The sequence below is a fragment of the Gymnogyps californianus genome, chromosome 12, assembly GCF_018139145.2.
Source record: "Gymnogyps californianus isolate 813 chromosome 12, ASM1813914v2, whole genome shotgun sequence".
Classification (NCBI taxonomy): domain Eukaryota; kingdom Metazoa; phylum Chordata; class Aves; order Accipitriformes; family Cathartidae; genus Gymnogyps; species Gymnogyps californianus.
The window spans coordinates 4,466,898-4,493,523 of NC_059482.1; the positions used below are offsets into that span (position 1 = coordinate 4,466,898).

General features: G+C 39.1%; 1 protein-coding gene across 1 annotated transcript in view; it reads right to left on the reverse strand.

Annotated features, from left to right (window-relative positions):
* Window positions 1–11,782: 11,782 nt before the first annotated feature.
* CDH13 (cadherin 13) overlaps window positions 11,783–26,626 on the reverse strand; it is a 521,353-nt gene continuing 506,509 nt past the window's right edge. Inside the window, exon 14 of the mRNA XM_050904351.1 lies at window positions 11,783–17,513. Coding sequence (XP_050760308.1) covers window positions 17,506–17,513 — 8 coding nt within the window. The 3' untranslated portion in view covers window positions 11,783–17,505. The remainder of the gene's footprint in view (window positions 17,514–26,626) is intronic.

The following is a 26,626-nucleotide window of genomic DNA, read 5'->3' on the forward strand; positions in this document are numbered from 1 at the left end:
TCACAGTTATAGGTATGTTACAAAGGAAATTGATGTATCTTCCTTTCTTCTTTGCGTGTTCTTGGTACCACAAGCTGTGCACAGCATGCTTTCAATTAATTTAAACTAACTTTCCATCTGCTCCAACAAATGTAGGATTTGAATGAAAGACAGTATGATGGAGTGACATGAAATATGCTAATAGCAAACACTAATGTGAAAGCCAGTCTTCTGTGGAAAATGTAATATCCATAGTGCACTCTTTCTACTTCATATTAAAGGCTCACTTTAGTGAAAAATGATTATTGTTTTCAATATTTGCCTAATCAAGATGGGAAACGAAAGCTTTAGTGATGGAAATAGAGATTTACATTTTACAGAGCATGGTAATGTGAAGAACAGGAATCAGATCGATTCCTTTTTAATTGCCACTTTCATCAAGCTTTATGTTATGGAATTATTTCATTATGTTTCTACACTTAAAACAAAAGAACACAAAGGCTGAATATGATTAGAACTTGGAAAGCTTTGGCTTTGTTATCAGTTTAATCAGAATACTCTATATTTTGCAAATATTCTATTTTTCCCCAACAAATTAAAGTTCCAACAAAGGTATTTAAATTAGAAAAGCCAAGGCCACAGCAAAACGTCTACAATGGCTACATTCAAGTAATGACACAGACTAAATTATAGTAACTATGTAGAACAAAAACCTTTTTGCTACTAAATGTATGCACTTTACAGATATAACTGTAGTCCTTTGCGTGTGGGTTTTGGTGGGGTGTTTTTGTGTTGTCGTTTTGGGGGGGGGGGGGGGAGTTGGGTATTTTTTAGTATAAAGTAGGAACCTAACTGTGATTCTGGCACCAGCCCTTCAAGCAATAACCGTTTAAAGCCATGTGGTAATTAAATTCTACCTGCAGCCCAATCTTGTTCCCAATTGAACCCTTGAGAACAGGGCTATGGCCTTTTTCCCCAATTTAAATTAGCACGTGAATTTGCAAAGTGGAATTTATTTTAGACCCTGGTTCCTCCTCCCCATATTTCTTACATTAATTACTGTACTTTTAACCCTGGTTTGACCACTTCAACTGATCAAATAAAAGCATGGTGGCAGCATTACTGTGAACAAGAGCAAGTAAAAGATAACGAGCTTATTCTTGATAATTTGTACCTCAAACTCAATACCACTTGCATTTAAAAGTAGAGTTCCATAGAGGATAATTCTCCGTAATCTTGTGCAGATCCATAGAAAGTGATGTCATATTTTCATAGCAATTATATACCTGAGTCCAAACTTGCAGTAAAGACAGATACTTCTCCACGGCTCCAGTCTATAGCTGCCACCTCTTTCTAGGCTAAAATTCCTCAAGCACTGACAGTTTTTTGGTTTGTTGTTGGTTTTTTTTGGTTTTGTTTTTGTTTTTTTAAGACATGCCTGGAAGGCCTTCATTCTTGGCAAGGCTAAGCAAGAGCTGAGTTGCAGGTGTCCTCATAGCCTACCTATAGATCAAACAGTATAAAAGATACCCAGTGGATTAGGAGAGGGTCTTCAAAGTGAGAAAATAAACACTGCATTTCTTTCTTTCCCTGGGACTATATAAGCATCCAGCATCTAATGTCTAGCATTTCACAGCAGCGTGCCCTCGTCACCAACTTATGGCAATTTTGAGGGAGACATTGCTTGCTGGAGCTGTTCCATTCTGCAGAAAAGAATTAAAGATTTCCCACGGCAAGATGATATGTGAGTAGAAGCTGTTTAATTTCCTTTAGTTCCTTTTCAGTTTGCCACAGACCCAACCAAAGAGAAGTCTGTTCATAGCTACTTTTCTTCATTGGATATGCTTTAGATGTAGCAATGGTTTCAAAGATAGAAGGATACGAGACAGGAAAGGTTTATAACACTTTTATCTGACCAGCTGAGCCAGGTGAGTAAGAAAAAAATGGACATTGTTTTGGACGTACAGTAAAATCATTCTTCACTGATATTTAGCAGAGGTGCTATGTGTCCAAAAGTTTGTCCATTTTCCCAATTATGTCATATGGTCTAATAAAAAGTATTAACTTTCCTTACAGACCTTTCCTCCCTACTGTTCTACGAGACATTTATACACCTACAGCAGACAATGTCCTCAAGAATTTATATGCTCAACCTGAAACCCTTGTAAGAGAAGTAATTAGACAGGCTTAATTAGAGCTGGCATGACAAAATATATGTCAGTAAACCTGCACAATTCTGCCCAGAAGGGCATTTTCAAAGGGCTCTGATTGCTGTGTTAGTCATGCTCATTTTTCAGGTAGTATATACAACAGTATAATATTTAACCACCATTAAATGTTTTTCCAGTTGGGACTGTTTGATTAAATGGTTGAGTTACGCATGAATCTCATTCATTGTTAGATTACAACTGGTGTGACTCCAAAGAAGTGAGAAGAAAGGAGAAAATGAGATGCTCCATTAGAAAACACCATCAGGAAGTGCAAGATTAAGCTATTTGAAATGAAGGCAATCGTGAATGATTTGGGGGATATTTTATTTTATGTGTAAATTGGATCATTGGCTGAAAAATAATCACTTGGTCCATCAAAGACATAACCCAGAAATGAGGTGGAGATAGAAGTTAACAGAGGATGAGTAATAGAGGTAAGAGAGATCAAGCATGCAGCAAGGCAGGGATGATAATACAAATTATTTAACACGGGAAACAATGGCAACTAATGGTAATTAGCAGTAAAGCGAGCACATTTTCCCCTCATAAATCTGGTGTTGGTGTCAGTGTGACTTGCCTGAATGCAGGTTCAGGAGAGAACATGGATCCGAAATGCAAACAAGAAAGCAGGAAAGAATTATCAGAGCATCACTTGTTGGGGGAGGGAGGGAAGTCCAAGAAGATTAGGGGAAGAAAAATCAAAGAGGAATGCATCTTTCCTGTGCCCAGCAGAATGAAAGTCCCTTACGAACATAACTCTAGAGATCAAGCTATATATTTTTAGCCTGTAGGTTCCAAATTACACATTGATAGTCATTATTGAAGGAAAGATATCTTTGTTGTGGGACTAGTTGCACTCCCAAATACAGTCCCTTACATCTCTTACAAGATGAAAATCATGTCCTTAAAACTATTCTTGGTTTATTATATGTGTCAGCCAGAATTTCTTATCATGTTATACAGAATGTGGTACCTGCAAACATTCACTGTTACATGTGGGTAAGTGTAAGCTGACAGAGATGAAGCAGTATTTTATTAAAAAATCTCCCTCTCAGAAGCACAGGAAAAAAGATTTCTTCTCTCACATATGAACATATATGTCTGTACATGCAACTGCCGTACCTAAGGCCTAACATCAGCAGAACAGAACTCTTCTAGATTATCCTAATGTTTGATAGCCATAACAGCTCCCTGCTAAAAACTGTTCCTAGCTGTGATGGAAGAAAGACTTCACTTAAGTGCAGTTTCAGCATTTCTTGCATTGTTAATACAATGGTATAGTTTTTTGCTGGAATAGGAGAAAACATCCTGAGTAATAATTCAGATGTTATTTTCAATAATATTTTTAGGCATGATAAAGAATAACATATATTTATAATTTAACCTGCCTGTTTATGAGGCAAATTACCTGGCTCCATTATCTGGCTTTTCTGCTTGTTTGTTAGAAGCTTAATTTGAAATAAACCATACGTATATGGTGTATATACATTTATATATGGGGTGCGTGTGCATACCTCTCAATTGTTATTTGAGCAATGTCTATAAGTGGAAAACATTTTCAGACACAGGTTATTCTGTGTAGCATACAAGAGACAATAATTCAGCTATCAAGTATTCGATATTATTCACTCAGTCATGTGGTGCCAAATTATCTCTCTCACCTCCCCATCCTTAGGAAAGCTCATTACTTGAAATAATTTTGTGTCCCAGTCCTGAAGGATGTGGAGGATAGGATTTAAGATTAAGTACAGCTGTTTGTGACTAGAAAGACATGTCAATCTTGAAGCTTCTAGATTCAGTTCAGAAGTTAAATTTGTCTAGTATTATCATAAAATGGAAATACACCATCCTACTGTCAAAGTAGTTAAATATTCAGGAGTAAGACCTAATCATTAACCGTTATTCAGAGACAGTTTGGATCAGGCTGGAGGAATTACAAAAAGTGTAAATGAGCTCTGAAAAAGCCAGCTGAGTTTGGGTGACAGAGCTATCAAGTGGACAGGAAGAAAAAACTAATCTGTAGCTAGCTAAGACTTGCACAAGTGACAGGCCCGTGGACTCTAATGAATGAACAGCTCTCTGGCTGATTGATTTACTCGGATGTTTTGCTATCTAGACTTGTCCACAGTCGCAGTACCCCACTGGTCTCCTGGGAGTCATTCATTGACAGACTTTGGTCTGTCCTTATGGCAGCAGGCTGGAGAGGCCGCTGTATTTCAGCATAATTCCTTCTTCTGTTCAAGAACGCCTTCTTGAATGGCTTCTTACAGGGAGAATACACTGCCTTACCGGATGATTGCAGGGGCTGCACAGATGTGAAGGTATACATAAAAGCGGTCAAATCACAGACCTTGCATCAGCTCCTGACGAGCGCATGAAGCTTCTCCAGAGTGGGAAAGAGAGTTGTTCTGCATTAATGCAATCCAGAAAATGTGTTCCTTCAGAGCTCCCATATTGTATATATGAGTAAGAGCTGGATTTTTTTTTAGGGCTGCACATCATTCCTGGGCCACTAAATGAATATAGATATCTTTTAATTTTATAGTAGGCTATTGATAATGCAGATTCATTTATAATGCAGGTAATGGTTTAAAACATGTAACACTTTTAAAATACTTTTAGACATTGTTTTAGCTTCCCAGTCTAAAAATGTTGACTATAATTATTAAATATTTAAGGTATTCTACTCTTACAAGAAAGGTTTTCTGGAGTACTATTTACCATTTTCTTTGTTCAGCTTAATTTCTTGGGGTTTTTTCTAAAAAAAAAAAAAAAAAAAAAAGGCAAAATTTTTCTTACATGATTATAATACCTTAGAGGTAATTATTAAGATTAAGCACCTGGCTTATATAAATTGTCATCTCAATTCACATTCAAGTAAACAAGAATTGCAACAAATAACAGAGGTTTTTCTAGAATTCTTTTAAAATGCTAAGTTATTTGTATACTCCAGTTCTTCATATTCTCATTTTTGTCTCGGTTTGTGAAGACTCATTCTAAATTATTAAACAGGCTTTCAAGGCTCATGGTAGGTCTTAGATAAGGTGCAAAAATGATGCTAAAATATGCAGCGATAATTGTCAATTTAAGAACATGTTCCCCATTGAACAGGTGCCTGTTGTTTCCTGTGAACTTGAGGTTATTGTTAATACACTGTTAACAGGTTCCCAGGAGTTTCCATGCAGTTCATTTCACACTTGGACGTTGCAATATTTGCAACAATTCTCGGAGTTCAGAAACGTCCAGGAGGCTTTGGCAGAGACAGCCAAGCAAAACGCTAATAAGGGAAACAGAACAGAGGTCTGGGCCAGGATTCAACTGTTGCCAGACTCCGTCAGCACTACACAATGTTGACATGAAAAAAAGAGTTCTTTCATCTCTTACAGCCATAAACCAATGGGGATTTTATATATTTTTTTATTAACAGAGAAATAACAGAATGAAATACAAGGGAGGGCTTGAAAGAAGCCCATTGTGTTAGGCCAGTGACATCTCTCTCGAATGAATATCTGTGAATGGGTTTTGCTTCATAACACAGCTATATAACACAACGATCTAACAGTCAGATTGGTGTTTGTTATCCTGCAGAGTAATTTACAAATCTACAAACCGGGAGGAAGATACTAGTGAATCAAAGCTGATCTGATTTATAGTTTTGTGCTTTGGTGTAAATGCACCAATTGTATAAATGCATACAAGATGTAAAGCAATAGAGAGTCAGCCAATTGGACTTCCAAAATCTTAGGTCAGTCAAAGATCAGATGCTAAGAACTTCTTAGACCTATGCTTTACTTCTGGTTGGATTAGTAAACAGTAAAGTTGTGTTATGTAATGAAAGACTGACCTCCAAAGGACAGAAATCAGCGTAGACTGGCTTGTTAAGTTGCCACCAAGATACATAACAAGATCCAGGCTTCTAGGGAAACAGCTCATAAGCACCAGCAGCAGCATCAAACTTTAGTTTGGCTTTTAGTCTGAAGCCCATCCTGGGTTTGGGTGTAAACAACTATTTTTAGCAAATCTCTGCAACAGGGACCTCTGCTACTTAACTGTTTGTATGATGCTCGTACTATCAAAAGCGAGTGGCAAGTTTTCACAGTCTTGACTCCTGTGACATCCTACTTCTAAACAGGTTAACTTTTGGATTGAGTGCTTAAAAAAAAGAGGCTAGCAGGCTCCTTCAATGGTGTTTCCTTAGAGATTTGGCATCCTTCTTTCGTCTCAATTATGAGAAAGACAGCAAAATACTTTTCACGAAAGTCTGGTTTATAACTGGTAAATGCCTTCTGACTCACAAGAAATTGGACAGCTTGTAAGAATGGTTCTTGACACAGCAGCCTTTGGTAAGAACAAACTAACAGGGATCTCCCATAGGGAAAAGATGCTACATGACTGAGGAGCTAAGCAGGCTGAGAATTTTATATTATTAAGTCAGGGTATTTCTAATTTATTTGTGTAAAGGAAAGATGCAGAGTGCCAACAGCGGGTCTCTACAGAAACAAGGTGAGAGCTGACTGTGTTGATGCGGGTAAGCAATATATGAATCTATTCTTTTTTTAAAGAGTGTTTTTCCAGACTTTGTGAAGACCCACATTAGAAAACATTTTCCCCCCCAGATTTCCTTTGAAACTAAAACCAAAAATAGAACCCTCACCAAAACCCTAAAGTAGCAGAAAACCCATCTGCTAGGCTAATGACGATGACTGGTACAAGTCCGTGCTGCCTACTGTCCCTACTTCCATCTCTTTAAAGGTACTTGAATTGCCCCAATTCCCATATTAATTAGGCTGTAGTACAGTTTAATTGCATTGTACTATTTTTTTCCCAATGAACTGAGCTCTTAATGAGTATTCACTGTTTAATAACCAATTAAAAAAATAGCCTATTATTTTGTGTGTGGGATAATGAAACTCCTCACCTTAGCTGCTTATATTTATATATACTCGTTTTAATACTTTGAGTTGAACAATAAATCTATTACATCCATGTATCTATCATCTTTGTTATGAGTTATACCTTCACTAAATAATGGCATTTAAAGGCACATACCACCTCCCTCTCTTATTTAGCCTAAGCAAGACAAGAGATGAAGAAGAGCTTAGTAGCAAGAGGACTTTTGTTTAAAACTGAAGAAAGAACTGAAGAAAAGAAGCCTTGGCTTGCATCCACTCAACCCCAGAAGACAGAGTTGTGTACAGCACACATTTTCATTAGCTTCAGGTATTCAGTGCTCATTTGCTAAAGAACAAAGTACACAGTGCCAAGGAACAGAAATTAAGAGTGTGAGAAGGTACTGCAGCCCACAAGTTGTGTAAATGATGACAGACAACTACAATTAAAAGTAGGTTTATCATGGAACTGATAAAAGAGTAAGTCCTGATGGCCCTTTAATAAGGTGCCAAGCTAGAGCATCAGTGCAAGAATGATGACTGGCTGTCAATGGCACAGAAACCAGATGATAACTGTTAACTTAACTGAGTGAGGAAGAGGGTGGAAAAAACCCAACGAAACAAAAAACCCTTCCCGTAACACTGTTGTTTCATTTGCTGGGCAGGGGGAAGTCTACTCCTCTTGTACAAATGCTGACTGGCAGCCCAGCAGTATGTGGGGCCTGACATGCACATCAGGACTGATAAAAGGTATAATGTCTGACCAGAGTCTGGGGCAGACCCTGACACATGCCCACAGGGCTACCTAACCTCCCCGGCCCTGGGTCTGGGTGGCCGAGGGGGTAGTCCCTCCTCCGAGAAGGCTTCAGCTCTCGGGCCGGTGCCTGCCTGAGGCACTGGCATGAGGTGCCTCTGCACCCTGGCTCTTTGGTCATCATGCTGAGGTGGCTGCGCTTGCCAGGAGGGTAAGTCTCCAGCTGGCTCTACTGCCAGCATGGTTTTGAACTGTGCCCTCTGACTGTTTCTGTATTTCTATCTTTATATTGCAGTTCTGTCCCTATCACTGAAACAGAGTGAAAAGAGGGCGCTTTGTGGTCTAATGGGACTAAAACCACAAGAGAACACAGCTTGACGAGTACACATAGGTCAAAATCCTGCAGTCAGCTCTGCCAGTGTGATGGTGGGCAGCTGCACTGGGCTGGCGATGTAGGGTTTTTTGCCCAGCTCGAAGGATTTCTCTCTAGAGCCATTATTGTTTCGACTTCTCTGTGCAGGATCCAAGAGCAAGCCATTTTCATACAGATTAATGCAGTTTTTGCCATTAGTAACAATGGCAAAACTTGCCAGGCACCGTGGCTGGGCTTTCCAGCACTGGTCTAGTTCTTACATGATGTAGCGAATAGTCACAGCTTGCACATGTGAATTTTATTGCACCAAAAAGTCTAAATCTTTCCTTTAGACTTACTGTCTCGTAACGAGGGTTATTCTAATTACTACAATATATCGTTTCTACTTTGCTTGATCTGTGGACTCTGTCACGTTCCCTACGATCCCCACATGAATTAAATATCCCCGATCTTGTTCTTTTTCTTTTCAGCAACCCAGTATATGAAAGGCTGAGTATCTGTTAATTGGGGCACCTGTTCTCTAGAGGTTTTGCTGGTTTTGCTCAACATGAAAGATGATGACAATTAAGTTACCTTGGAGATACAGGAAACATTTCAGTGTATATTAGCTCATCATGACTTTAAAAAAAATAGTTTATAGTTACATAATTATTTTATCAGTTGAGGGGGGGGGAAAGTTTCAGCTCTTAGGCTTCTGGCTTTTTAGTGATGCCAGTGGGAATTAGGTGTTCAAATCCCACCAAAGGCTAACTCCCTTGTTACTAGCCAAATCAATAATACATGCTGTAACCCCAAGGCAGGTTATAATCCCTGTTTTATGACTACTTGGAAGGTGTCTTACAGCACTGTTGCTTTACTGCAGCTGATCAAATAGCACAAAGAATGAGACACAGCTGATGTGACTCTTTATTTATTTATTTGTGTACAAAGAGGCACTATTTGATTTGCTGTCATTTCCAAGTGCAGGCTAGACTCGTTATTTTACCACTGTCCCCAGCAGATCAGTTATAGCAAGGGTGAAGTTGGCAAGATAACTGGAATGGCAAAATTAGCCCAGTATAAAATTTGTTCCCAAGCAGCTGCTGGCATGAAGCAAGATAACAGGTGTAAACAACAATGGACACATATATAAAAGCTACAATTTTAAAAACCTATTAGTGACATGAAGATTTAATCCAGTCCATAAGCACTGTCTACTTAGGTTTTGTTATCCTTCTGTTAAAAATATGTGGGGTCCGTTTGAAAAGAAAGACAACACTGTGAGAGTTTTGTTTTGTTTTCTGTTTTTCTTTAAATGTACCACTAAAAGCTGTTTATGAACATCCCCCTTCCCAAATCAATTCCTCCAGTATGGTAACTGTATTGCAGAACACTGTTTGCAAGCGATTCATTAATTATGTGTCCAGCTATATTTTACATTCTGATTTTTCAGTACGCCTTGCAGTAAACAAGTAGTGTAAACACTTTTGCTTTTCTTGTTTTGGACAGTTAGTCATAAAAAGTACATCCAGCCACAGCAATGATGGCGAGTATCCCACAATTGCATGTGGAAACAGTAAGTTGCAAAATGAGTCATAAGTAATAAAATACACTGTCATATAATGTTGAAGTGTACTGGACTAGAGTAACTTACTTGCTGCTGTAACCACAGGAGCAGCGAAGGTCATCCAGCCCTGGGAGGTGGATGCGGAGAGTCCGGCCAGAGGCGTAGCAGTTGAGGAAGAGCATCCCAATAGTTTTACAGCAGGAGCAATGACCCTTGCTTTGTTTCTGCAGGTAAGGAGGTTGTACTGAAGCCAGAAGGGACTGTTCTGATTTACTATTGCTGGAGAAAAAATGTAAGTGGATTGAACTGTGCAAAGCTACTGAGTAACAGTAGACTGCAATCCAGAACGTGTGGTGTTAGATGAGACAGAAGAAAGTTGAAAGGGCAACGGAAAACTTCTACCCAGCTAAAAACCATTCAGCATTTTCTATCTCTGTTAACATTTCCTTGCTTATGATTTAACTTTGTGCTGTTTCAAACACCTCTTTTAAGGTACAAGGCACAGCATTAGTTTACGACAATGATCTCAACTGAGACCAAAGGAGGTGACGCTTTTTTTGCTGTGGCTTTCAGGTAATGACCTTTTGCTCAATTATGCTACAAGTGTCATGTATGCTCTTTCATCCTCTACTTATTATGGACCACATTAAAAAGCCCCCTTTAGATTCAAAGTCTGATAAAGCATCGGCAAAAGCTGGAGGTGGGTCTCGGTGAAAGCAAGCTGCTGTGGCTTGTACTCAAATGTTTCCTTCAAGTGCTGCCCTCCCTCCCCCAGCTTCCTCTATTCTCAGATGTAGTAAAAGGCTATTTTCAGGGATATTCTATCTTTATGTGTCTCTGTCACTTTAGATAACTTCCTAGAAGATCTAAAAAACAACTCACAGGAATTTCAGAAAGCCAACAGGCTCTAGCTTTGTGCTGGAAAAAGAATTCCCTGGTAAAGAGGCAATAATGCCATAGTGCTATGGTGCAAATTCCTGCAAAATTTTCATTCTACCTAGCCTTCTTTTTTCCACCCTGGATTCTGGGCCAGAATTATTATTTATTTATTTAACCTGCTGGGCCCTTCTGCAATGTCTGGGAGCAGCTAGCAGCACCGGAAAGCACACCCCGCTTCCTTTCCCCTCGTAATCACAGAGTATGAGAGCTCAGCGAAGAAAGAAAATAGTATCTTACAAACCTTAAGTTCAGCATGCTAAAGCGATAAGCCTTGTCAATGAAGTCTGCAGTTCCTGGTACAGAAGGGCATTAAAGCAGTGCAAGCTTTTGGGGGCAACCTGGCCCAGAGCAGTTTGAGCTTGAAGGCAATAAGGGCTCTAAATTTTGGAGTAAGATTTTCTGAATCAGGGTAACAAGTAAGTAGACCACATCTGCATATACATCTTAAGGAGAAGTTAAGCACCAGGAGGGAGCACGTCAGACATGACTACAAACTATGGCAGTATTAGCTGTTAAAAGCCATCTTGTAATTGGCCATGACAGCAGTGACAGAAATCCAGCCCTACAGCATCCCACCGTGGTCCTCGCTGACTGACGTTTGTTCAGCCTGTTTCTGCGTTGTTTACAATGTTCACCTTTTGTGGCTGGCTGTTCTAGATAAGCTGAACTGACGGTGGTAGGTGGGGAAGGCGGCCAGGTGAAGCAGAAAGGCAGTGCAACAAAAATCCATTAAAGCTCCTGCACACAGGCCAGCCGAGGGACATCTGACCCAGACTTGGCTCAGTGCAACTCTTTGTAATGAAAGTGGGGCGTTAGAAGGCAAATCGCTGTTACCTGAATGGATGCTGAATAATCTGCTACTGCTTTCTTGGGTGGTCAAACCTTATTTACCTCTCTAACCTCCAGATTCTCATTCTATAGCCATGGCATGGTGATGATGAAGGCTGCAATTTACCTCTCTTTAGTTAGAGCAATGTGGGAGTTTCTTGTATTTACCTCAGGCTATTCCAGCCCTTTGGCAGTCTCAAGGTCATTTTGTAGTCCTCCATTCCTGCTGTATTGCATCAGGAAGGTCTACACCCAGACAAAAGGTAAAAGCCCATACATCCTTTATTTGAGCATTTCACAAATAAATTACAAGTTTCTTTGCAACCACGTCATAAATCAAAACGTTTATTTACACCTCAGAAACAGCAAGCAATTCAGCAACTAGGGCCCAAAGGAACGATTAAGTGGAAAAGTAGCTGAATTAAGTATCTTTAAAATCAAACAAAATATTTTCCTCCTTGCTTGAACTTTAAAAAAAAGAAAGAAAATAATAAAAAAAAAATCTTGGTGGTAACTTAAAGAGACAGAGTTTGTTATGGGGCAAACATGATTTTACAGGAGGGTTCTGTCTGAAATGGCAGTAACAACACAGCTTGTTTGTACTGAACTCACCATCACAGTCCACCAGCCACGCTCTTACTCTACAGTCCCAGGCAGGGTGTGTATGCATGTACATGCACATAGTCTGTCTTTAGACTACGTTCATTTTAACCCCAAGTCATCGAATACAGTCATTTGCTGATGCAGAGGAGGAATGTAACGTTCAAAGGGTGGATGAGACTTTCCCATATAGCTGTCCCACTAAAAGCACAGTAATGCAGAATTCTGGCTATAAACCCTTCCCTTTCCACTACTGGTCACCTGCTGATACATAGACAACTAAAAATGAGTCAGTAGACAATTATGCATATCTTCAAATGATATAATTGTGTTAAGAGGGGACAGCTAAAGGTAGCATAAATACAACATGAGAGTTGGGATAAGCCTGGGTTTTAGTGTGGGGGTTTTTGCCTTTTTTCTTTTCTTTAAGTCAGACTGGTTTGGCATACATAACCCATGCTGTCCCTTAACTCGTGTATTCATCCATAATTCATGGAATTAAACTGCTTATTCCAAGTCCCCATGTTGTATTAGTCTCCCTCCACCTGCATATATTATATACATATATATTTATATGTGTATGTGTATATCTCTATATATCTACATATATACACACACATAGCAATTGTGCAACCAGTAACTTTCCACTGCGAGCGTATGAGTGTATCCATTTCATTTGGACAAGTATAAATCAACTAGCATATCTGAGGCAAGAGAACAGTGTAGTCAATGGGCTATGTGTTTTACATAGTAAAATAGTCAGCTATATCTGCTTTAAATAGTTATAATGATAATTATTAATGTACTTTGCATGTTAATTCTAAAGATTACAGATCACAGAGTTAATTGAAAGAAAATAATTGCTATTTTAGTTATTTATCTTTTTGTTAGTATTGGACAGTGTGTATCTCAGACAACAGAGTTTCTAGGGATGCAATAAAGGGAAGATAGGATCAGAGTTTTGCCTTAGACTTGGTGTGCTCAAGCTGATGTGACTTTAATATAATTTATCTTCTTTTTTTTTTTTAATGAAGACATTATTAAATCCATTCAGAAAGAAACTTAGCCTTTAGACAACCAGTGATGTAAAATTATTTGTGTACAAAATTCTGCTATGTTTCAAGTGGCTGAGGGTATTAGTAGCAGTTGAGAAGAAAATTGGCAGCTTTCTCAGCATTTCAGACAGGAGTTTTTTGCAAAGGAAAGACCAATGATGTAAAAGTTGTTAATATAACATATATCTTTCTTTTTGTAGTGGTAAAACATTTAAGCTAGGGCCCTACAAACTGATTGTAAGTCCATAATTTAATAAATGAGGTTTGTATTATAGTGATCCGTAACTTAAATGACTACGCAAGAGACCAGGACGAATTATTTGACTACAGGCCACAGCCATTTCAAATAAAGGCTAAACCAAATTATACTGGGTGCCTTAGAGACACGTTAAAGTGGTCAGTGAGGGAAGTGAGTCATCTGTGGGAGGCATCTAAGCTGTAGGTTTCTCCGTATGTCACAAAAGACAGACTTTCGATAATATATAAGCACTCAACAATCCTGTGACAAATATTCCTGCTTTACTGTTCACAGTAGACCAGTAAAAGCAATATGTGGGGAGGTTTAGATGAAAAATTTCATCTAAATATGATTAACTGAATCTCAAACAATTGTAGTAATGGAGTTGCTCTTTGATTTACACCAGTGTAAACATGATGAGAACAGGGCTCAGAAAGTGTATTAGCCAGTGTTCCACTCTTACCTAATTTTCCACGATACCCAGTAGGAAATTCAGCTCGTTTCCCTTTGTTGTAATCTTCAGACCTACAGTTACTGAACAAAATGTACATTAATAAATGCACATAGGCATATTGTAAAAGCATACATGAGGTGTACAGACAAGGATTCAATTAGCAAGTACACCACAAATGAGACCTTTGTCTCGCTAATAAACTCCTCTCACTGATTGTTATACCTAATTTGTGTTTTAACAGCAGATACTCTTTTCAAGTGAAATGATTTTTGCACAAGAAGTTTTGTGCATTTTACAAAATGAAAATCAACAAGTTCACTGCCTTTCTGACTCTAGACAGCATTATATGTCTATAAACATAGACTGACATAAACATTGTAGAGACCAAAAGGGCTAGGCAGAAATAAGTGCTATGTTATAAAAACAGCAAGCTTGGCTGAACAAATGATAAACATAATTAACTATTAAAAAAATGACAACCACTTTTGTAACTTTTCTGTTTTTTCATGATATTGTAGAAAAACTAATAAATTATTGTTGCTCATTTGTTTCAGGAAACGGGCATCATTTTTGGAGCCAGAGCCGACAATCTTATTCAGGTAGGAAAACTCAGATTCTAATATGGTTCCTCACTTGTATAATGCTGCAGAAAGTGCCACAATCTCTTGTTAAATGAGGTTTGTTCTCAGGTACAGAGAGGGAGAAACATTAACATGGCAGCTTCATCTTCTCTTTGCATGCTTAGGTAGTCCAGTGATTAGCTCCATCTGAAGCCTAGAGACACACAGTAAAGGCTGGGAGGCTTTAATCTAGGTGCAGAAATAGAGTGATAATGGTGAATGAAGGCTTTGATGCATCTTGATTCAGAGTTTCAGCCATGATACTGACCTCTCTACATGTCAAAATCTTGCAGTATTATCCAAGAAGAGAGATCTGTTGTCCTCGGGCACAAAGTGGTAGAAAGGGTCTTCCCATTGTTAGTGTAGTTCCAGGCAGAAGAGATTTTTCTTTGTTCCTTATTTTGGATGCCCTTGGAATGATCCACCAAATGCTATGTGAGCCTTGGTTTAAATGAGAAAAGGGTAGCTTTATCTGGTACCTGATAGAAATGACACTAATGTCAATGAGTGTCTTTCCAGAGGTGGGTTTTGCTGGATAGAGAGAGGAAGAAAGCAAGTAGAAAAAGAGTATTTGTGGGGGAGGATATTATAATTTCTTTTATTCAAGATAGAGGTTTTGTAGATCAAAGCATAGGGTGCAGTTTATCTTTGGGTGCATTTGGATGCATTCATTAAATATACATGTTGAAAATCCAGTGGTGTTACGCATTTGTTGATTTTTTGCTTCTGAAAAATTTGCCTGAAAATTATATTTTTTTTAAAAGACATGATTGTTGATGATAAAGCAGCAGCATATGGTTATTACAAGGCATGGGCAGAGAAAGAGAACTAGAAGCATGCCCGTGTTAATGTTTGACATCAGGCACTTTCCTGCTGAAATGCCTGCAGCTGCCTAACAGCCTGCTCCTGAAGCCCTTGCTCAACAGAAACTCCCACTTACCTCAAAGCACCACTTTGGTAATTGAAACACCTAGAGCGTGCTGCGAGAGAAACAAGATCAGTGGGAGATTTTACTTGGTCAGGACTGCAGGAGTTAAGCTGAAGAGAAAACTAGGTTCCTGTCTGAAGGCAGCTTGTATCTCGTCAAGACATCTACAACGTTAGGAAAGTTCACAACACAAACTAATTTTTCCTCTGTCACTGTTGTTATTACTCCTTTTGATTAAAAAAAGAAAAGACCTGTTTCATATTTGGTACAATACAGGAAGTCAGAGAAAAGCTATTGTACAGCAATTTTTAACCACCAACACACATTTAATATCTAGTGTAGCATTATGGAAAACTAAATGTATGTTTGGACTTTTTAATGCTTCCAAAAAGCTTTACTATTGAAACATATACGTGGTGTGGAAGATATGCTCATAATCTCACTGTAGTAAAGACAACATACTGTATGACTCATAAGTACTGTAAAAATGCTAACTAAAGAATGCAGCTGCAAAGTTCTATTGCATAAGGAAGCTTTCTTGTTTAAACTTTAAATAAGCAAGTTTATTAAAATATTCTAAGACACTTACCTTACCCTAGTTACTGGCAAGCTCTAATAAAAGCCACAGTCTGTCACTAGTATACTTTTTCTGTTAATTTTATAAAAATTTGGTGTGAGCTTTGATGGATCATTTACAATTTATTAACAAGATGATCATCTTGATACAGTTAGAAGGGTTTTTTTTAACCTTACATGCTCACAGAATAAAAAAGGATTCATATTCATACATAACGAACACCCTTTTTTTCCATGTCTGCAAACAAGTGTGGTAAGTTTACACACACAAAGAAATGCTCTTGTTACTCTTAACTGGAAACTGTGTGTACATGTGTGTGTATGTATATATATATTCAAAACTATATATATGTGCGTGTGAATATATTTATAGAATAGGGCATCTGTTTTCCTCCTTGCGCTTACGTATGTAATGACAGCTGCATAGAGGCTGAGAGAGAGACCAGTGCTTCTGAGAAATACTTTGCTTTTGCTGTTCTAATCAGCTTCTCATATGCAGACATCCACCTACTTAACTGTGTCTGCAGAGCTGACGAAAGACTTAAATGTTGTAAACTGCCCCGGCAAACAATTATCTGCAGGAACATAAAGGAAGCTGACTTTAGCCCCTTTAAAATCAGGCCCAGCACTCCCATTGCTGTAAATCGTGACCCGTACAGTGCCGGTCGCAGCTGGCTGCTTCCCGCTTTCTCACCAATCGGAGCTTCGCGGAACCTCCCGGCGCTGCTCCCGCTGAAATGGGGAGCGAAGCGCTGTGCTCCTGCTGGATTGTAATTTCCCCTTGGGGCATAAGGAAAGCAGTTCAGATCAGAAGCAAGCCAGGGGGACTTGCATTTCTTGTCTGCTGAACCTGAGGTACAAGAAGCGACACTGCAGAGCCCTGGGCCTGCTTTATTTCTGTCAACAAAGTGGCTGCTGTAGCGGTATGATTGCAATAGGCTCTCTCCTTCTGGCCACACTATAAACAGCAAATACAGTAGGTTTAGCCATGGTAGAATAGTTGCAATTCATCTGTGGCTGTATCATTCTGCTTTGTCCCTTGCACGTTCCAGATGAACATTTTATAAAAGCTAAACCTGTCGTATAACTTTTCTCTCTATATAAATATATATATACATACACTCATACATATACAAATACTAACCCACAGACAAAATATTTTCTGAACAGTTGAATAGCAACAAGTCAACAGATAGAAAAAAATGGAGTCAATCTGTTTTCTGCTCCCCCAAGGTCCAGTTTAGATATCATGGTCTTTTAACATTCAGAGAAAATTCGCATAAACCTTGCGTCTTGCAAGAGGAATCCATTAATAAATGGAAGTTAGGGTAGAGGCTGTCAAACACCAATGTATAGTTGGACAGATTAAGTGAGGTTGCAAATTAAATGGAATCTGGAGCAACTGAGGCCTAGTAGTGAAGAACAGTAACTGTAAACTGCAATCTTCAGATCTGACGTTTTCTTTTTTCTTGTTGCCATGGCAACTCGGTAGGACAGCTTCAAATGTCAGGAGTTCTTACAGACCTAAATGATGGGAAATGTGTGTCATTATTACTACGCAGATCACAGTATCTTTTAACTTTTTGGTTTTTTCCCCAATCAAATTACTGAGTGCATGCACATTTGTCAGGAATTAAATATAAATTATCCAGGTTCAGAAGCAATTATTTATGAAGACAGAAATCTCTGAGAGGAAACCCCAAAATGTCACCTGGGGCATTTGGAGACCTTTGTAGTGCAATTCAGGAAGATGTAGCGGGGAGGTCTGAGCATAAATCTCGAGCCAGGACCTGATTCTCCCCATTTGACACCTTGATCATTTATATTAGTGCAAGAGTGCAAGTAAAATGCCAGTGAGTCACTGCCCTGGTTTCGGCTGGGACAGAGTTAACTCTCTTCTTAGTAGCTGGTACAGTGCTGTGTTTTGGATTTAGTGTGAGAATAATGTTGATAACACACTGATGTTTTAGTTGTTGCTAAGTAGCTCTTATCTTAAGCCAAGGATTTTTCTGTTTCCCATGCTCTGCCAGCAAGCAGGTGTGCAAGGAGCTGGGAGGGAGCACAGCCGGGCAGCTGACCCGAACTAGCCAAAGGCGTATTCCATACCATGGAACGTCATGCCCAGTATATAAACTGGGGGGAGTTGGCTGTGAGGGGCGGATCGCTGCTGGGGCATTGGTCAGCGGGTGGGGAGCAATTGCATTGTGCATCACTGGGGTGTTTTTCCTTTTTTTCTCCCCTCTTCTTTTTTTTGTTATAATAATAATAATAGTAGTAATGAAAAGGAATATATTTCATTATTATTGTTAGTATTATATTTTACTTTAGTTATTAAACTGTTCTTTTCTCAACCCAAGAGTTCTACCTTCTTTCCTAATTCTCCTCCCCATCCCACTGGGAGCAGGGAGGGGGGGCAGCGAGGGAGCGGCTGCGTGGTGCTTGGCTGCTGACTGGGGTTAAACAGCGACAGTCACTCCCTTGCATACGCACACACTGACAAGCAAAGAGCAAACAAACAATATCTTTTTAAAAATAACACGTTCATAGTACCTTATAGTTTGTGAATATACCAGGGAATAAAAGGCTGGCAGATCGTATTAATGGTGCTACAGAAATATAAATCTTATGTGGACTAACTTTTTTTTTTTTTTAAATAAAGGTGGCACAACTTGAATGATTTACTACCTTTTATTATCAGAGTGCCCATCTAAAATAGGTAAAGAAAATCAGAAAAACAGAGATTAGGTGCAAATGTAACATTAGTTGTAGCTAATGGGTCACTTTCCTCCAATTCTGCTTGGACGCTAGTAAATTGCAAAAATTTGGCTTCACAGTAAAAACTCATAAGAATAGTAAGAATAATATTAGCAAAACACATAGCTAAATGTGATCTGGCTCCTCTCAAACAAATACAACTTCTGATCTTACAGTGTTGGTTTACTGGTTGTACTGGTTTTGGCTGGGATGGAGTTAATTTTCGTCATAGTAGCTCATATGGTGCTATGTTTTGGATTTGTGACCGAAACAGTGTTGATAACACACCAGTGTTTTAGTTATTGCTGAGCAGTGCTGACACAGAGCCAAGGCCTTTTCTGTTTCTCCTGCTGCCCCACCAGCGAGGAGGCTGGGGCTGCACAGGAAGCTGGCAGGGCACACAGCCGGGACAGCTGCCCAAAGGGCTGTTCCACACCATATGATGTCATGCTCAGTAATAAAAGCTGGGGGAAAGAAGGAGGAAGCGGGAGAACAGTTGGAGTGACAGCATTTGTCTTCCCAAGCAACCGTTACATGTGATGGAGCCCTGCTTTCCTGGAGATGGCTGAGCACCTGCTTGCCGATGGGAAGTGGTGAATGAATTCTTTATTTCGCTTTGCTTGTGCGTGCAGCTTTTGCTTTGCCTAGCAAACTGTCTTTATCTCAACCCACGAGTTTTCTCACTTTTACCCTTCTGATTCTCTTTCCCATCCCGCTGGGGAAGTGAGCAGCTGTGTGGTGCTCAGCTGCCTACCGGGGTTAAGCCACAACAATGTATTGAAGGATTCATGCTCTCTACCCTGGGAGGAGACAACTGCTGTATCAAAATACAAAAATGCAAGTCAAACATACACATCACAACTCGGAAACACTCAGGAAATGTTTGTCTAATATATATTGCATTTGTACACTTAAATGATGCAATATCGATAGTTTTGCCACAACCACAGACACGTGCAGCATAAACAGTAACATAATGGTCATTATTAGATGCTGGCCTGTGCTCTTTACTCATTTTTAATTACCTGCTGCTCTTTTTGGGCAAATCAAGTTTAATATAATAATTGATAAGGCTATTTTACTTTATCTGTTTCATTTGAATTGACTTCAATATTAAATTCTTCCAGCTAGAGGCCTGTCCAGATGGGCTATGCAGCAAGGCAGGCACCTGGATAGCACGCAACAGCCTGTCCTTTCCCCTGCAGCATGACCTCAGTTCTGTTAAACAAAGGTAAATAAAGCAAATTAAGCAAGTGTAAGAATCCATAGAGGGACTGATGGATGGGGCTCACTGAAGTGAGAAGTATCACTGGGATTTCCAAATAAGATAAAATCTGGAATTGCTTGGCATGTGGATTTTTAGCATGCTGTTTAAAGAAAAGGTCTGGCCACAAAATTAGGATCCAGACTTACGTATAGGAAATTTGTGATCATGACTGCCAAAGTCTGGATATATTTGGATTAGGGATTCCAGCTAGGACTAAATTCTCATAAGCAACTTGATCTCCTGCGGCAGTAAAAAGCAAGAGTTCAGGACTCTGATCTCACAGACCATCTGAAAAATAGCATTTCCAGATTGCAATGAAGTTTAGTATCATTAAAGGGCATTTGTTCAATCCTGACTCAAAGGAAATAACACTAGCTTTTGAATTGGCAAAGCTACTCTGAATCTTTAGGAGATCCTTGGAGGTCTTCCTGCTAAGGACAGGCACTTGTATATGATGAATGAACAGCAGCTGTAGCACTGACTTTCTGTACAATTCGTAGGCTGAAACTTCACCAGAGGAATCTGTCAGCACAAAATTTATAAATATCGCACAAATTCAAGCAGCTAGTGACTGCTTCACCAACAGCTTGTAAATAAAGGGCAATATATGTTGATTTATGTGCAGACCTGAAGAAAAGCTTGTATATTTTACATCATATTGACAGATATAATGAATGTTACTACCTTATCATACACCTTGCCTTTTCTAAGTAAACTATATATTGAAACTAGTTAGGTTCAGCTTTAATTATGGATATGCTTTATCCTATGCTAGTTTTTATCTGTTGAAGGCTAGCTTCTCTCACAATATAAGCATGCTTTTGATTCTCCCTGTTACCCCACCTGCCTCTTCAAGCACCACCCCATTCCTTCTCCCTTTCATCTCAAAGCTCTCCAGTCCCTGCCTAGACTTTCTACTGAAATTGCTTCTCAACTTCATCCTTTCTGACCTATCAGCTGCCTTCGACCCATTTAATCACATGCCTGGAAATCTGGTGCTTCCCTTGGCTCCTGTGACGACTCCTGTCATTTTACTATGATTTCTCCAATCGCTTTTCCAGCATGTCCTTCTGTCTCATTCCCTCCATCCCAGGTTTCTGGGGAAACCTTTTTTCCCCCCACTTTAATTTCTGCCCCTTCTCTGTGACACCATTCATACATGTTCAGCAATCACTTCAGTGCTGACAGTTCAGAGAACTTACTCTCTTTACCTGCTTTTCCATTTAGACTGAAATGTCGACCTCTAGCTCTGATGCCTTTTCAATGTTTAGCTGACAGCTCTGCACAGCTAAAACTGAGCTCTTAAATCTTTCCCCTAAGCACTCCCTTCTAGTTCTTCCTATGATTGCTCAGGACAGCGCTATCATCCTGCCTCTTATTCAAGCCTAAAAACAGAAGCAAACTGGAGAAGGTTTTTGTCATGGAATCTCCTTTCTAGGCCTGTATATTTAGGTTATGTCTTAATCTAGAAGATTCTTTTTCACATATCATCCCAAAGGGCTTTTGCTAGCCATTCAGACAGCTAAATCTCCTACCCAGGCTCTCCTCAGTTAGCAGTTTTCCAACATCTTTTCATAGCCCTTGACAAATTCAAGCTACTGTGCTCATACCCTGCCAGTCTTTCGCTGTACAGAGCATTTTCCTAGTCTGCCACTTTGACAAAATCTGTTACTCCGACTCCTTCATGGCCGTTTCCCTACTGCACGTATTTTCCTGAATTATCCCTACATAACCTGTTTTTCCTCTCATTCATCGCCCATGATGGCAGCTTTCATTGACATGTTTTCAAAGAAACCTGTTTGGGCTTTTTCCCAGGCTTTCCCATGTAATAGGAGGAGCTCCCTGCAAGCATCCATAAAACGCTGTCTCCTTAACATCTGCTTTTGCTGACACATCTACGAAAATCTTGGCATTAGCAAAGGGTGCCAAGACTACTATGAATTCAGCTGAGCCCTTTCACCAGCCTTAACTGAAGTTGTGTTAAAAGAATTATCTTATTCCAAACTGGGCTTTGGCCAGCGAGTGGTGAGCAATTGCATTGTGCATCACTTGCTTTGTATAGTCTAATTCTTTTAGTATTACTATTGTCATATGATTATTATTATCAATATCATTATTTTTCATTCCTTTCTGCCCTATTAAACTGTCTTTATCTCAGCCCACGAGGTTTTTTATTCCGATTCTCTCCCCCATCCCACTGGGTGGGGGGGGAGTGAGCGAGCGGCTGCGTGGTGCTTAGTTGCCGGCTGGGGTTAAACCACGACATTTGGAAAGACAGTATATAACCCTCTGCTCATTAATGATGACTTGACCCTTTTGTAAAGGTGGATTGCTAAAGGAGTAGTTTTTGGCTTTTAAAATCAGATTCAACATTCAAAATTACATGCTATAAAACTTCAGTAGATAATCATCCTTGGTAGTTCCAGTAAGAATATTTGAGATCAAATCTGTCCTTGTTCTTTCTATTGCACACAAAGTTGATACAAAATTGCTTATGTCCAATAGAGAAGTTAGTCTAACTTTTAGTTTCTGTGGTTAATATCAAAGTTTATCAGTTACACATTTACTTTCTAAAAATATTCTGATATAGTCATATAAGGTGTTATTGGACAAGCATCCTGGTTAGTAACTCCCTTAATACAAAATGTACAGAAATCAAGAACAACCAAAGCATTATGCAGAAAACTCAGTGATGAATATAAGCAGATCTACTGCAATCAACAGGACTGCTCTATTATAAATTCTTTGGGGATCTGATAAGCATCTGGTCCATATTTAAAATCTCTCTGTTCTCCCAGCTGGCTTTCCAATGTTCATTATTGTTTTCTGTACAGGAATTGTAGATTTCTTGTTGCTTTTTTTTTTTCTTTATTCTCGCCATAAAGAAGGACCAAATGAAAGCTCCAGAAATACACACACCCTGCCAAATTATTAGGGTCTACTTCTTATTTGAGTCCCATCTCTAAACAAACAGCTAACCTAAAGACTACTGACTTCTAGTGGTTATCCACTGACTTCAATGGGCTTGTGTTGATTTTTTTTTGACCCATTCTTATGTATTTTATATCACGCATGACTGACTTGAAGTTTGCAGCTGGCAACAGCCCATAAAATATATTACTATTTAAGGAATACTGTGAGCACAAAATGTGCAAATAATGTGTGCAGGGAGCACATTTGCTGATCCATGCTAGCTGTCTCTTTTAGGAACTCAATGCCCTGGTAAGCCTGTGCCTGGCAGGTTTAGATCTGTACACTAATGATCATTATGCCTAGTAATTATTTTATTTTCTTTGTATTGACTGTTACGAACAACACTATCTCTATAGCTGGTCTCAGCACTCAAGAATTATTACACACCATGTGTTGTTTTAAACATGATTGCTGTCTACCGACAGCAAGTAATTTGCTGCATACGGCTGCAGGCATGAAAGCCACAAAGGCAGTGTGTGCATCGTTGCTCTTACGTGGTCACCCCCCACTTTCCCTTCAGGTATCTGGGGAATGCACAAGCAGCATAAAGCTAGCATAGCTATATATAACTTCTTCTCCAGAAATCACTCTCACTGAAGTCTCTAATGTGATCTTCACCATTTTTATCTCACAGTTCTCCTCTGCTCTACCTCTTCAACACTCGAGAGATACATTCAGCCACATTCCTTTTAAGATAACAGTCAAATAGTGAGATAAGAGTGAAATAGGCAGGATTATTTTTATGTGCTTGCTGTCTGAATTATTACTATTATGGTTAATGGGTCTCAGATAAGAAAGCACAGCTCGTTATCATAAACAGATGGTGTCTGTTGGCATTAGTACTTTGGCGTTGGAAGATGATGTTTGCTTTTGCTGGTCAATAAAACTGACAAACATTGTACATGTTTATCTGGATCTAATGTACTAATAGTATGGAGTGTAATAATGCTATAGGAATATAGGTCTAAGTATGGAGTTTAGGGTAGGGAGATGCATAATGTAGAAACTTAAATGGAACAAACCCCCCTTTCTACTCCCACTAAAGTCTATTGATCTTGACTGTATTTGGAAGGTCAAAAGAGTTGTTGGTGTTGGTGGCAAACTCCACAGGACAGAGCTGAATTGTCATCTAGTCATGGGGTTTTGGACACTGAATCGGTCTGGAGAAGGAGCAAGCCACCTAACACAGACTAAGTGCCTATAATATTGACTTATTCAATGACTGTAGCTACCTGTCTATTTCACAGTGGGCTAATTTAAGGTTTATTCCTTATGCTGATTCACATGTGATAGAAGAAAATGGAGAAAAAATGCACAAAATTCCTTAAGACAAAGATTTCATAATGCTCCATCCTAGGAAAAAGACAACTGGTAGCATGTAACCTCATTGACTATGGTTCAGGTTGCCAAGAGCTCATATTCCAGCAGAATCCTTCTAATCAGCCAATAAACAATCCTGTTTGCAAAATGACTTCTGATCTCAGAAAATGCTTTGGCATTTCCCAGGCACTCTAGCTTTCCCTGTTGCAGCCTTAGCTTTCTCTGAACATATTTACATATTAGTGACTCAATTCCCTGCTTATTTTAAAGAAACAGGTCTAAATTGAGTAATTCAAAACCTTGAAAGACGTGTTCCTTATGAGACCAAACTCACCCCCCATTACACAGACTATGCTTCCATATTGCAGTGAAAACCTCATAAAAATTAAAGGCGTTTAAGTTTCATGCTGACCCTCTGTACAGGAATGAACTTTACCCAAGACACATTCATCCTCTAATTCCCATTTAACATAGAGAAGAGAGTTAACACAGCTGGAGTTAGGAGTTTAACTTGTGCACGCTCCATTTCTTTCAGATTTCTTTCAATTACCCTCTCATCAGAAATATTACATTAATCTTTGCATAATTAAAAGTCTACATTACATCATGGACTTTATCAAAACCTCAGTAATGTTAAAGAGGTAATGCAAAAATGGTAGAAGAGATCAGAACCATGTTTCTGATTAGGCAGCTAATCAACATCCAGGTACTTCTTTCCTGGATTTACCATCTATAAAAGGACATTAATTAGATACACAGTTATTAGTTTAACCTTCACGTAGGACTGACTTAGAAAAACATAAATGGTTTTCATGTACATCACTGGTTGATTTGTCATGGGTAGTTTTCAACACGAAAAGTGTCACAGTGTTTGTACCATATGCCTATAAATTATAATATTTTCACTTTTGTGTAAAATAATCATTTAATAGCTATGCTCTTCTGTGACCTCCTTACTGGTCCAAAGCACTGTCTAGGCTTTGCTGCAAGTGCCAAAATCTAGTGGTCACTGGTTTTTGACTACCCTGGTATTGTCTTCTCAAAAAAAGAAGGGAATCTTTTCACCCCAAATCTCACTGATTTTGAAAGACTGAAACAGCTGTCTCCAGACAGATACTATGTGTCCTTATTCCTGCAATTAAGAAATTCAGTTTTAGTATCAGGAATAGCAGTAGGTATGCTTGTGACTACAGCAAATTAGTGATCTCACTGAACATTAGTATATTGTGGAAAAGTTTATAAGGAAGAGAGAAGCGAGTTTATCCTGAAAATTTGCAGCTTATAACAACATATATAATTTGTTTCCCATTTATGTGAGGGAATGATTTCAAAGTTCTTAATGATAGGAAAAACACAGTATGCATTAGTACTGTGTTTGTGAAATGAGTGTCTCCTAATTCTACTCAAAGCTCCAGTAGGCTCTCATATACCAATGTCAATATTTAACTTCAGGAGCTAAAACGCCAGCATGGGCTATGCAATTGGCCAAAATTGGCAAGACAGTGCAGAAAGATGCCAATCCAAACTAATCAGCTTGCACAGGGGAATAAGTTGCTCAGGCTGAAGTAATTTTCAAAGGGTATCTGTTTGACACCAGCAGATGATATTTCCAAGAGCGTCTCTCACACTGCTAACTTATTTATTATAAGACCATACTGGCAGATCTGAAACAGTGCTGATTTATGTCAAAGTGCTCTTACTCTTCTGACTTCTGGCAAGGGCCTTGCTCACTGTTGAATCCTTGTTTCTGCTTCACCTCTTCCTTGTCATGTACCCACATATACTCACTATGTAATGGGCTGTTCTTATGAAGTGCAAAACGTTCATGTGTATAAGAAGCACCATCTGAGAGAAAAGTTCCTCAGATCAACTAAAAGACTAGCTATGTTTGCTTAGAAATTCAGAAACGTGTACTACCCAGTCCAGTGCACTGCTACGTTTATCAAATAAAGCATCTTCTAATAAAATTCCTGTTCGCTAGGGATATGAAGTATCTTACTGGGGGAGGATGGTGGTGGTAGTTTCTAGGGTAAAGCAGCTAAGATGTCCTAGATTACTATTTTTTAAAAACTGATATGAATTTTAGCTGGATACTTTCCCAAAGCAATGTCACCTTCATTTTACCAACAGGAGATAAATGCTTCCTTTTCCAGTTCTTTCAAAACAAAGCAATTGCGGAGGTGACTGCCTGCAGTCTGGAAGTATACTTTCTCATGCTCTAATCTGATAAATTTAGCTGAACAGTTGAAAATATTCAGCAAGTGAAATGAATACATACTGTTTTGAAATAGTAGCATTGGACAAGTCGCCTAATTTTTCATAT